This window comes from Pristiophorus japonicus, chromosome 17 (genome assembly GCF_044704955.1).
Source record: "Pristiophorus japonicus isolate sPriJap1 chromosome 17, sPriJap1.hap1, whole genome shotgun sequence".
NCBI lineage: Eukaryota > Metazoa > Chordata > Chondrichthyes > Pristiophoridae > Pristiophorus > Pristiophorus japonicus.
Window position 1 is genome coordinate 89,084,694 of NC_091993.1, and position 12,592 is coordinate 89,097,285.

The 12,592-nt window shown below is 43.2% G+C and overlaps 1 protein-coding gene across 2 annotated transcripts in view; it reads left to right on the top strand.

Moving 5' to 3' along the window:
* The window catches only part of LOC139228224 (ladinin-1-like), a 143,035-nt gene that overhangs the window by 29,875 nt on the left and 100,568 nt on the right, over window positions 1-12,592 (top strand). For both annotated transcript variants that reach the window (XM_070859400.1, XM_070859401.1), the window contains exons 2-3: window positions 5,953-6,081; window positions 11,444-11,735. In XM_070859400.1, the coding sequence (XP_070715501.1) occupies window positions 5,953-6,081; window positions 11,444-11,735 (421 nt within the window). The remainder of the gene's footprint in view (window positions 1-5,952; window positions 6,082-11,443; window positions 11,736-12,592) is intronic.

The window sequence follows — 12,592 nt, forward strand, 5'->3', positions numbered from 1 at the left end:
TACGTCGTGATGGTGGTCAGCTTCTTCGACTCACTCGCCAGCTCCTGGGTCATGAAAGCTGAGGTCAGGTCCAATTTTGAAAAAAGTTTGCCCCGGATAGCATTGCAAAGAGGTCCTCCGCTCTCGGTAGCGGGTACTGGTCTTGGAGTGACACCCGATTGATGGTGGCCTTGTAATCACCACATATCCTGACCGACCCATCCGCCTTGAGCACCGGCACAATCGGGCTCGCCCAGTCACTGAATTCGACTGGCGAGATGATGCCTTCCCTCAGCAGGCGGTCCAATTCGCCTTCTATCTTTTCCTGCATCACGTATGGCACTGCTCTGGCCTTGTGGTGTACTGGCCTGGCGTCCGGGTTTATGTGAATCACTAACTTGGTCCCCATGAAAGTGCCAATGCCGGGTTGAAATAATGAGTCAAATTTGTCCAGGATCTGTGAGCATGATACTCGCTCCACAGAGGAAATTGCATTGACATCGCCCCATTTCCAGTTCATGACAGCAAACCAACTCCTCCCCAGTAGTGCGGGAGCGTCCCCCGGGACAACTCAGAGTGGCAACCTGTTCTCCGAATCTTTGTGGGTCACGACTACCGTGGCACTGCCTAGCACCGGAATTATCTCCTTTGTGTATGTCCATAGCTGTGCATCAATCGGCGATAATTTTGGCCTCCTGGCCTTGGACGCCCACAACTTTTCGAACTGTTTGATACCCATCAGGGACTGGCTGGCCCCCGTGTCTAGCTCCATTGATACTGGGATGCTATTGAGGAGCACTTTTATCATTATCGGTAGCGTCCTGGTGTATGAACTGTATACGTGCTCCACATGAACTCTCTGAACTTCAGCTTCCAGCGATTTCCCCCAGCGTTCATTTCTGCAATTTCTGCAGGTATTTTGCTCATCTCTGCAAACTCCGGCTGAGTGGATGCCTCCACGCCTCCAACATGAGCTGCTGTTGGAAACAAAAGGTCCCTTGCCAGTCGATCGTCCCTGACTGCCCCTGTTATTGCCCTTGAGTGCACCATTAACAGGTGTTGATGGCCCCATTACTGGTCGCATTGTCCCTTGCAATGGCGTGAATCGCCGTTCAGCTTGCCATTGTCTCTGTCGAACTCCCCCTCTGGGTTCGACTACATATTGGGCCATGCCCGATTGCCCTTGTCTGCCTGGAGAACTGTGTGCTGCTTTAACAATGTTGAATCTCTGTCCCAACCATTCCTTAACACAGTACCTCTCGTCTGTTCTACTAGTAGCCATGCTCGCGTGGTTTAAATCCCAGTTTCTCGTTGCCATTGATACGTCCTTACTATACAGTATAAATGCACACGAGGCCCATGCTTGAGAGAAGGTCAGTCTGTGACCTGTCCTTTATTCCTTAGCACTCAAGTGATGGAATTGGGTGGAGCTTCCCCTTTTATATCTGAAGGTCCAAGTTAGGAGTGTCTCCCACAAGTTCACCACCTAGTGGTCATTATTCTCACAGTGTACAACTTAGGTTAGATTATATATGGGTTACATTGCTAGTTGAATACATGACAGGACCCTTAATATTCACTTGGACAGGTGGGACCTTAGTATTTCCAACAATGCAGTCCCCAATACTGCAGTGGAATCCAGATTATATCCATGAGTCTTGATGTGGGGTTTAAAAACCAGAACTTTCTAATCCCAAGGCAAAGGTGCTACCAACTGAGCCACGTTGATAAAAATGTCATCAATCGAAACATTGTTTATCAAGTCAGACAGGTGACTTATTGTAAAAGAGTGTTGAATGGAATTGCTGGCTGGGACCTGCTAATATTGTGATTCTATAATATAACAAGCAGGAGTAGGCCATTTGGTCCCTTGAGCCTCCTCCATCATTCAATAAGATCATGGCTGATCTGATCATGGACTCAGCTCCACTTCCTGGCCAGCACCCCATAACCCTTTATTCTCTTACCGCTCAAAAATCTGTCTATCTCCGCCTTAAATATATTCAATGACCCAGCCTCCACAGCTCTCTGGGGAAGAGAATTCCACAGATTTACAACCCTCTGAGAGAAGAAATTCCTCCTAATCTCAGTTTTAAATGGATGGCCCCTTATCCTGAGACTATGGGCCCAAGTTTCCCAGGAGTTGCTCCTTCTTTTTTGGAGCAACTTGATTTTTCTGGACTGTCTTTTTAGTTGCAATTCTGGCCATTTAATTTGTGCCAGTGTAAGTGAGTTCATTAGGTTTTTTTTTTAGTTCAGTTTTGTTTTTCCAAAGGGGACATTCCCAGCCACTTACCCCTGTTTTCGATGTTTGGCCAGCAAATAGTTGCTCCAAACTAACTTAGGGCAGCGTATGTTGCCACTTCTGTCCGCACAGAAAAACCTTACCTAGAGTTAAGGAATTGGCGCAAGTAACTACATTTAAAGCACCACCAAGCACCAAACAAAGCAGAAAAAGTAATCAGCAATTAATTAACAAATAAAATAGAAGGAACCCTGCACCTAAAGCACCAAGACCAAAGTAGTAAGCAATCAATAAATAACAAATAAAAAAATAGAAGGAACCCTGTATCTAAAGCACCAAAATCAATCAGTAAATAACAAATAAAAAATAGAAGTCTTACCTTAGCGAACACAGCGGGCCGCTGATGAGGGAGCCCATTCGGCCAGGGCTAGGGACGGTGTGCTTCGGCCCCTCCCACACAGCCTGCAGCGTACATTTGCAGAAACGGCCTGTCAGGAGCTACTGCACATGCACGCAAACTCCAGCGCATGTGCGCAGAGGTCCCAGCACTGTTTTCAGTGCTGTGACCTGACTCCGCCCCCAAAGCATTGGGCCAGGCTAAGCTACCACCGAGAAGAGGCTGGAGAGCGGCCAGAATATGGACGTCTTTTTTTGGCACACTTGGAGGCAGACAAAATCGGCACACCTCAGGTGATCGCGCCAGAAAAACAGGTTAGGGAACTCTAGCCCATTGTCTATATCCCTTTGCAGATTTGTTGTGTCCTCCTCACAATTTGCTTTCCCACCCATCTTTGTATCATCAGCAAACTTGGCTACATTACACTCGGTCCCTTCATCCAAGTCATTAATATAGATTGTAAATATTTGAGGCCCCAGCACCGACCCCTGCGGCACCCCACTAGTTACTGTTTGCCAACCGGAAAACGACCCATTTATCCCGACTCTCTGTTTTCTGTTAGTTAGTCAATCCACTATCCGTGCTAATATATTATCCCCAACCCCGTGAACTTTTATCTTGTGCAGTAACCTTTTATGTGGCACCTTATCACATGACTTCTGGAAATCCAAACTCACCACATCCACTGATTCCCCCTTATCCACTATACTGGTATTCTATCAATTAAAAATAAATAGCAGTTTCATAAAAATCTTAAATTATTTAAAATAGAGTCATAAAAAAGAAAAGACTTGCAGTTATACTGTGACTTACAGGTGGAAATTTAACCCTAAAGAATGGGTGAGTTGGGGTTGGTTGGGAGGTTAAAGCATTATAAATCTGGCACTTTAACTATGATTATGAGGCTGGATGCCTCAGATTCAACTGGCTTTGCAGAATTAACTGGCTGGCTAAGGTTCCAGGGCCTCAGAAATCCTGGTAGCAAGGCGAGGACAATCTTGAGGAGCAATCCTTGTGGGCCAGGAAGAGCTGGAGTGCTTCCTCCCAACCATCCAAGCTTCCCCACCATCAGCCCGTCCCCATACAAAATCACCCCCTCCAGATGTTGGATCCCTCCCCCGGGTCAGGAATGAGACCCACCCCACTGGGGGGGATCAGGGATCATTCCCCCCCCCCCACCCTCCCCCATCCCGGTGTCAGGGATTGGCCGCCCCATTTTGGGGAATGGACACACCCCGTGATCGGACCCTACCCCATCGGGGTCGATGCTCGCACCTACCTGGGGTCCTGGGATCGTGGCCTCTTGTCCAGTGTTCCCACCTGACTGGAAGCCAGCCTACCAATCAACCTGACCTCCGCGCGGGGAACCTGTCCATCACATCACATGCACGCTGCGGAGTTAAAACCTCCACAGTATATGGGGAAACACGGATTTCTAGGTTTCCCATGCTTTACCTACCCCCCCGACCCACCCACACAAACCCCCACTCCCAGCGGGTCTCCAGATAAAAACTCGAGCAATAAATTCCAACTTGTTGAAAACTCAGCTACCCAGCCTTGGCTCAGTAGTAGCTCTCTTACCTCTGATTCAAAAGGTTGTGGATTCATACCCCACTTCAGAGACTTGAGAACATAGCCCAAGCTGACGCCTCAGTGCAGTACTGAGGGAATGATGTACTGTTGGAGGTTCTGTCTTTCGGATGAGATGTTAAACCAAGGCCCCATCTCCCCTCTCAGGTGGATCTAAACGATCCTAAGACACTATTTGAAGACGAGCAGGGGATTGCTCTGGTGTCCTGGCTAATATTTATTCCTCAACCAACATTACGAAAAAAGATTATCTGGTCATGTATCAAATTGCTTTTTGTGGGACCTTGCTGTGCGCAAATTGGATGCTTCATTTCCCTATATGACAACAGTGATTACACTTCTAAAAATTACTTCATTAGCTGCCACATCGTGTGGGATATTCTAAGGTCATGAAAGATGCTATATAAATGCAAATTCTTTTTTTTACCCGTAACCTTTCCTACCCTAAGTCCCGCTTGCCCAGCGATCCTCTCCTCACTGACCTACCTACAATAACTCCTTGTTCCATCACATATTTAATTCCCACAACCTCATCTTCAGTTCCTTCCATGGCTTACCCAACCCTAGCTCTGAAATTTCCTCCAGCTTTATGTCTCTCCTATGCCAATTCTGGTCTTCACTGCTTCCCTTTGTCACACCATTGGTGACAATGCTTTCAGCCACCAAAGCTCAATCGACGAAACTCCCTTCACGAATCCCTCTACCCTCCATTTCTCTCTCCACTGTTAAAAACGTTCTCAAAACTCATCTTTAAGACCAATCTTTTGGTCCCCCTTCTACTTCTTAAAAGTTTCCTCCTTTATTACTCAACTTTTTCCTTATCTATGTAAAGAATCTTGGGACATTTTCTATATTAAAGATACTATTTAAATACAAGTTGTTGTTACAGCTCTGAAAAACAATTCTAAGCATGACACATTGAAGTGAAATGCTATAGAGACAAACATAGCAGCTAACTTATAGACTTCAAACCATAATTGGAAAATGACCAGGTTTGTATAGCTATTGATTAAGGAGGAATGTTGCCAAGACACCAGAGGAACTCCTTGTTCTTCTTCAGACAGTACCATGGGAACTTTTAACATCCTCCTGAACCACAGGAGCAGGCAGATAGTGGGCCCCGGATTAATACCTAATCCAAAGCACAATGCCTCCAACAACGTGATACTCTTTCAACTCTGCACAAAAGTGTCAGCATGGTTTATGCACTAAAGTAGGACTTGAACACACATTCTTTTGACGTGGACTCGAGAGTGTTACCGACTAAGCCAAGCTGACACTTCAGTAGTATTCCTGCTTTATAGCCCAGGTCACCATGTTCAATGTTGGCAAAATGAGCAGACTGTGTCTGTGTTCCTGCATTGAATCTATTTCAGATGCAACATGCAGTAGAGGGTCAGAAGCAATAAACTCACTGTTCTATTTTACAACAACTGGCCATTAATCAACTCTGTGAAAGGCAAGATTGGCTGGTCTGGAATTTTCGCAAATCTTGTGCCGAAGCAATAACGCAATTACAGCATGATGCTGATTTTCAGCACTAAAGATTGAGGAAATCTGTGTGCAAGTGACATTTTGTTCCATTTCCATTGAGACTTTGGGTGTATATTGTCCAAAACGCTTCATGTAGACCCCTGGCATCTCACTATTCAGAGTGGATTTGAACTTAAGTAAAAGGACAGATTACTAACCCTAATAACTAAGGCTTAGTTATGTAAACTGGCTATTGCATATTTTCCAGTCTGGCACAGCAGAGATCAATGGAGGACGATGAGGAATTTGAGAAAGCTCGTCGGCGCCGGGACCGAATGCATAGTTCAGCAACAGATAATGAAGATATTGCTGAAGAACAACATACATTTGAAAACAGGTACAAATGTTATAATTATCCAGTTCTGTAAAAGAAAAATAGCAATTAATATGATTTGGGAGCAAGTGGTTGCCAAAAGGGTGGAAGTTAAGAAGCAGAATGCAGTAGTAATAGGGCATTTCATAATCAGGGGAGTAGACAGGCATTTTTGTAGCCACAACTGATAATCCTGAATGGCATGGTATCCCCAGGTGCCAGGGTAAGGGATGTAATAGAATGGTGGGAATAATTCTGAAGAGGGAAGGGGATTAGCCAGAAATCATGGTTAATGTTGGAACCAGTAACATTGGACGAAACAAAATTGGGGTCCTACAAAGGGAATATCAGCAATTAGGAGATAAATTAAAGAGCACAACCTTGGGAGTAGTAATCCCGGGTTACTCCTGGTGCCATATGTAAAATAAGGGAGCGTGTAGGAGGGAAAAGGACCAGTACAGAAATGGTCTGTACAGTATGGATGACTTCACCAGATCAAGCTGGCACTAATGACCTCATTGTAACTAGAATTGTCTGTGTGTGGGGTGGGTGGGGCTGGGGGTGAGCGTAGGGGGAGGATAATCTAGTATGACCTGAGGAAGGGAAAAATAATAGGAGCAGAAAGGAAAGAAAAAGGACAAAGTGCAGGAAAGATAAGAGAGAAAAAAAAGAAAGTTATAAAGAACAGATCAGAAAGGAGTAAAATTCCCAAATAGAAGGGTCAGGTTTGAAATTCATGTATGTAAATTCACAAACTATTGTGAATAAACTTGGTGAGCTCGAGGCACAAATTGCAATGGGTCGGCATGAGATCATAGAATTAATAAGTACTGGGTTCGCCCGGGCATGACTGAAAGCTGAATATTATTGGTTACAAAATATTATTGGTTACAATATTGGTTACAAAAAGAAAGACTTGGATTTATATAATACCTTTCACAACCACCAGACATCTCAAAGCGCTTTATAGCCAATGAAGTACTCATGGAATGTAGTCACTGTTGTAATGTGGGAAACGAGGAATGATTCTCATTCAAAGGTTGATCAAAGATTCTATTACAGAATTGGAACATAGGGATGATGTACAGAATGGTGCAATTTAATTAATGGATGAAAAATTGGGCGGGTTCCATTAGAGGCTTCACCCCATGATTTTCCTTCATTTGCTATGAGCGGGTGATCCATAAATGCCCAGGTGCAAAAGCAAAATAATTTGTCCCATTGTGTCCTGTTTTGGAAGCCTTACTTTAGGAATGATGCCAAAGCCATGGAGAGAATACAAAGGAGATTCATTTAAAGGATGCCAGGGATAAACAGCTTTAGTTGTGAGGGGAGATTAGAGAAACTGGAGTTATTTTCATTAACACAATGTTAAGAGGTGATCTGATACAGTTGATGAAAATCATAAAGTGTTTTGCTAAGGAAAATGGGGGGGAGGACTTTTTCCACTGGTGAGTCAACAACTAAAGCCATAAATTACAAATCATTACTAAAAGAATGTGAAATTTGTTACCACATGGAGTTCTTGAGGCGAATAGCATATATGCCTTTAAGGAGAAGCTAGATAAGTGCATGACAGTGAAAAGGAATGGAAGGTTATGCTGAAAGGATTAAATGAAGTAGAGTAAGAGAATGCTCATGTGGAGCATAAACAGCTGGACCGAATGTGTCTTGAATATAGAAAATGGTCTAATCCGACCTTGTAAGACAGGCTCCCAATTGGTTTACCTGAGTACCCCTAGGACATTGTAGGCCAAAGACCAAAATAGCTTTCACCAGTTCCTGACTCCAAAAGGATCCATTCTGCCTCCAGACAGATCGATGACCTCAGTCTTTTTAAGGTTTGGGGCTTTTCAAAAGGTTTTAAAAGAACACACGGCAGCATTCAGCTATCGTAAATTTCACTGAGGATCTTTAAAGGTGGAATTCCCAGGGTAGCCTGGAAACTTCCTGCCAACAGACCCCCCTTGATGGGATACATGGGCAGAAGATCCACCCAGACGCCTGACCCTCCTTTTCTGGAAAATGACTGGAGCTTAAAAGAAAAGCAGAATCCGGGGATAACTTGTTTCTAGCCTGTTTCTGGTCACTTGAGCAGAGATCCACTGCAGTTGCATCTTACAATTTTGGAGGCAAAGATTCTTTCCAATTTTACAAAATTGTGAATGAAACAAAAAAGCACAATCACATCTGAGATAATGTGAGCTATCAGCTTGTTTACTGTACCTTGGTTCCATTCTGGTTCCACTCCGTTTAATTGGACCCCTTCTGTTTTTCGAGAGAGTGCAAAAAAGACTTACAAGAATGATTCTAGGGATGAGGGACTTGAGTTACGTGGATAGGCTAGAGAGGCTGGGGTTGTTCTTCTTAGAGCAGAGAAGGTTGAGAGGAGATTTGATAACGGTATTCAAAATCATGAGGGGTCTAGACAGAGTAGATAAAGAGAAACTGTTCTCATTGGCGGAAGGGTCAAGAACCAGTGGACATAGATTTAAGGTGATTGTCAAAATAACCAAAGGCGACATGAGGAAAAACTTTTTTACGCAGCGAGTGGTTAGGATCTGAAATGCACGGCCTGAAAGGGTGGTGGAGGCAGATTCAATCCTGGCTTTCAAAAGGAATTGGATAAGTACCTGAAGGAAAAAACTTGCAGAGCTAAGGGGAAATGGCTGGGAGTGGGACTAGCTGAGGTACTCTTAGAGAGTCAGCATGGGCTTGATGGGCCGAGTGGCCTCCTTCTGTGCTGTAACCACTCTGATACTACATGGCAATCATAGTTACATGCTGCATGTAACTATCAGAACCCCCCAAAATAGGTAGGTACTATAACAACTAAAACAACTTACATTTATATAGCATCTTTAACATAGAAAACTTGGCAAGATTCTTCACAAAGGTGTAATTAGGGACCCCAGAAAAATGAGCATGAATCTTGTATGAGTGGGAAACCCTCTGAGGTATCACTTTGTTTAATCTACCTTGGTTCCATTCTGGTTCCATTCCATTTAATTGGACCCCCTCTGTTTTTAGTTTACAAATGAGACCCTACAGAAAGGTTTCCAAGAACTGCTCTTGCACAACTTCCCTGGAAACATCAACATGTCAAGTGCATGTAAATATGATCTTGACTTTCTTCCACAACACCTCACCAAGTAGGTTCCTTTTGTATTACTTGCTGTGGTAGATGGCTTTTCTTGCAGCCATTTCTTCCAGTTTCATTGGTTATCTTGCCATGGCTTCATCTTCAATTCCTCATGTCGCAGTGTTGTTGACATGACTGCAAAAAAGAAACCTCGCTACACATGCAGTGTCCCCAAGCTGTGGTAAATGTAATTTCTATTTAAATGGCAAAACCAGGGCAGAACATCACCAAAATTAAAATGAGAATACAAGATAAATCATGAAGTTACGATGAGGTAATGCCAAAGTTGGATTTTGAAAACCTATAGAAAAAGGACTAAAGGAGATAAAAGAATTCCGGTTTTTAGGCCCTGGGAAAGAACAAGTTGGAGAAGGATACAGAGATACATTTTGATTTCAGTGTAGCTACAACAAGAAGACTATCATATTTGGAGTTTAGAAGGAACAGCAAAGGAGAATTCGGAGTAAGAGCAAATTAATGCACAGGCCTATGAGGCCTGTGCCCAAGGGCTCCAGCCAACTATGGGCCACCTGGTAAAACTCACCTAAATTCAGAAAAACTGTTTACAACTGCTGGATCAAAATATTCGAGCATTTAAAAATACTGTCAGCGACAAGGCAGAGGTTGTGTTTAAATCGATGGAGGAGGGAGGAAGGGATTGTGGCTTGTACGGGGTGCGGAAGAGCCCCTGAATGTTCGTGGTGCCCAGAGCCCCAAGATTTCTTAATCTGGCTCTGATTCGGAGATGCACTGGCCATAAAACCATGAATAAAGTAGAGAAAGACAAGAGAGGTTGTGCCAGAAAGAGCAGTATGAGGCAAGAGGTGACTGAGCGATTGGCAATCAGATAGAAAAACGTTTTCTTGTTTGCTGACCAGGAATGTGAGAGGTTTTAGAACATCCTCTCGCAATTTGGAAGCAGTTTTCAGGTATTGAGTGAACTTGGGCTTTACAGAAAATTAAGAGTTGTTCTTTGGGTCTAATGTCAAAGAATGTTTCATTTATGATTATGGCTGGATAATGGTGCTTCCTAAGCTTATGCCTTCAAATTTTATAAGCTGCTCAATCTGTTAACCTTTATCACAAATCAAATAGTTGAAGCATAGATTTTAAGAAAGCTCTAATAATGAACACTTCAATCTTTATAATAAAATTACACAAGCAGAAAATCACTTGAAACTTTAATGGGTTGTTTGCTTTCGCTGCACCTTCATCTTGTTAATTATTTTCACAGTGGAGTGCATTAGAGTGATAGAACGGCCTCTCTCTGAATGAAGGCCAAAGCAGAGCCACTAAAATAGCCATTTCCTCCTTCAGCTCAATAGAAAACTGAAAACTTGGCTCAACTCCAAATTTATACTTCGCTGCTGAAAGTGAGGGTCCAAACACCTTCAATCCAGGGCAAGCAAGATTTATTCCTCCCTAACAGCAGAATGGTGCTTTCTGAGGTTGCAGTTATACTGTGGAACTGATCTGACATTATTGGATACAATGAACAGTTTGCGGCCAGCAGCTTCGGATTTACACCGTGGGTTACAATCCGTACCCTCAATGCCAGAAAGGAGCTCTGCGCTAAGCTTTCCTGAATGCTAAATTTTAAATGTTTTGAGTGGGCATGCAGGCGCATCTGGTTTCTGAAAACCATTTTCAAACCTCTGCTTTAGGTTCTAACTTTCCAACTGCTCCCTGTTTAAACTGACACGGCACCGCACTATAGTTACACTCTGCACGGTGTCAAACACACCAAAGATGTAAGATGGGCTTCCTGCTGATTCCAGAGACAGTTCAGAATCTCACTCGTTTCCGAATCACTGCAGAACTGTGACAGTCTAACTTCACCTTTATTTTTTTAATCACAGCTGAGTTTCTCATCAATGTCAGCATTGCTGTTAGATGTTTCTACGCTTCTGTTAATTTTTTTTAATATAAATGTTTGCACCATTCTGGTAGCCGACAAGTTATTCCCTCCAGCCTGAGAAACAATTCGAGTAGTGCAGTTTTAATTGACAGATGATTTTTATAGACATGGTTTCCCAGAACAAGTTAAACAATGAACAGTTGTGTAGCAAGGTTATTACAAGGTACTGTGGGACAGGAAATGACTTTACTCTTGGCTATTTGAAATCCATGATGAATTATGGTCAAGTTGGGGGGATTGATTCACAAAGTGTGTTGCAGCACATCATAAATATCTTTAGCCCAATAAAACAGTTTTACAACAATTATTTCCCATTTGTGATTAAGCGTTGTGTTCAATGACCAAGAAGAAACGTCATCTCCACACTTGGAAGATGAAACCATTCCATTTGCTGAAATGCTGAGAAGAAGAGAAGAGGACAAAAGACAGCATCAACGTGAAGCTTTGCAGAATCTGAAACTAACAAAGTTTGCCTCTGAAACAGAAGTTGAAAGGGTAAGCAAGAGCGAGCAGGAGAATGAAAACAAGAAGCCAGAAATGAAGGAAACACCCACTGACAAACAGAGGAAAAAATCAGATGAAAATGACAGTAACAAAACCAGTGCAAGCCCATTGAAGGTGAGTGACATGCTTACAATAATTGATATTCAAGCTGATGTATAGAACAAAGTGGCTTAAACTTGAAAGTCTTCTTTGGGAGATTTTATCTTCTGTTATTATATGATATATATGTTTAGAATGCCATTGCTTGATTAGGCAATCCCTGTAATTAAGCTATTGACAGTACAGTTGTGCATGTGGTAATTCTATCCATCCATCTATCCATCTATCTATCCATCTATTGATCCATCTATCCTTTGGAAGTATGGGGAGCATCATCTGTGCCTCCCTCCCCTAATTGGAGCTTTTTTCATTGACAATCATGGTCCAGTGACAAATGAAGAAGCCAGACTATCATACCTTTCACTGAATCTGGTCGGGATCATCTGTTGGAATCAGCAGATTTAACAGTATGCTGTGCAACATATTAACCAATAGAAATTGAGAAATATAAAAATTAGAACAAGTTGTGCAAGCGTAATTATTTACTTACTATCATATCTCCTGTTTCTTGCGGTAAGTTAGAAGAAACCCTCTTTTAGAAGGACTGGAATGTTATACATTGTAATTTTCAATGCGTTATTCTGTTACATTGGAGGATGAACATAAAATATGCCATTTTAGGTGTGAAATCAGGAAGCACTTTTTCACACAAAGAAGTGGAAAACAAAAAGGGGGCGAACGGGGGTGGTAACCTTCTGGGGCTGGGACTTTTATCGCCTGGCCAGGAAATCTCACCCCCAATGCGGAATTGGGCCTTAGGCTCCTCAAAGGAAGTGGGGCGCTAACTCCAGTGCTCCACTTCCTTTGAGGAGCACTTCCATTAAAGGGGAGGGCCGCTGCGCTCTCTGCAGGCCCTTTGGTGGCCACCACTA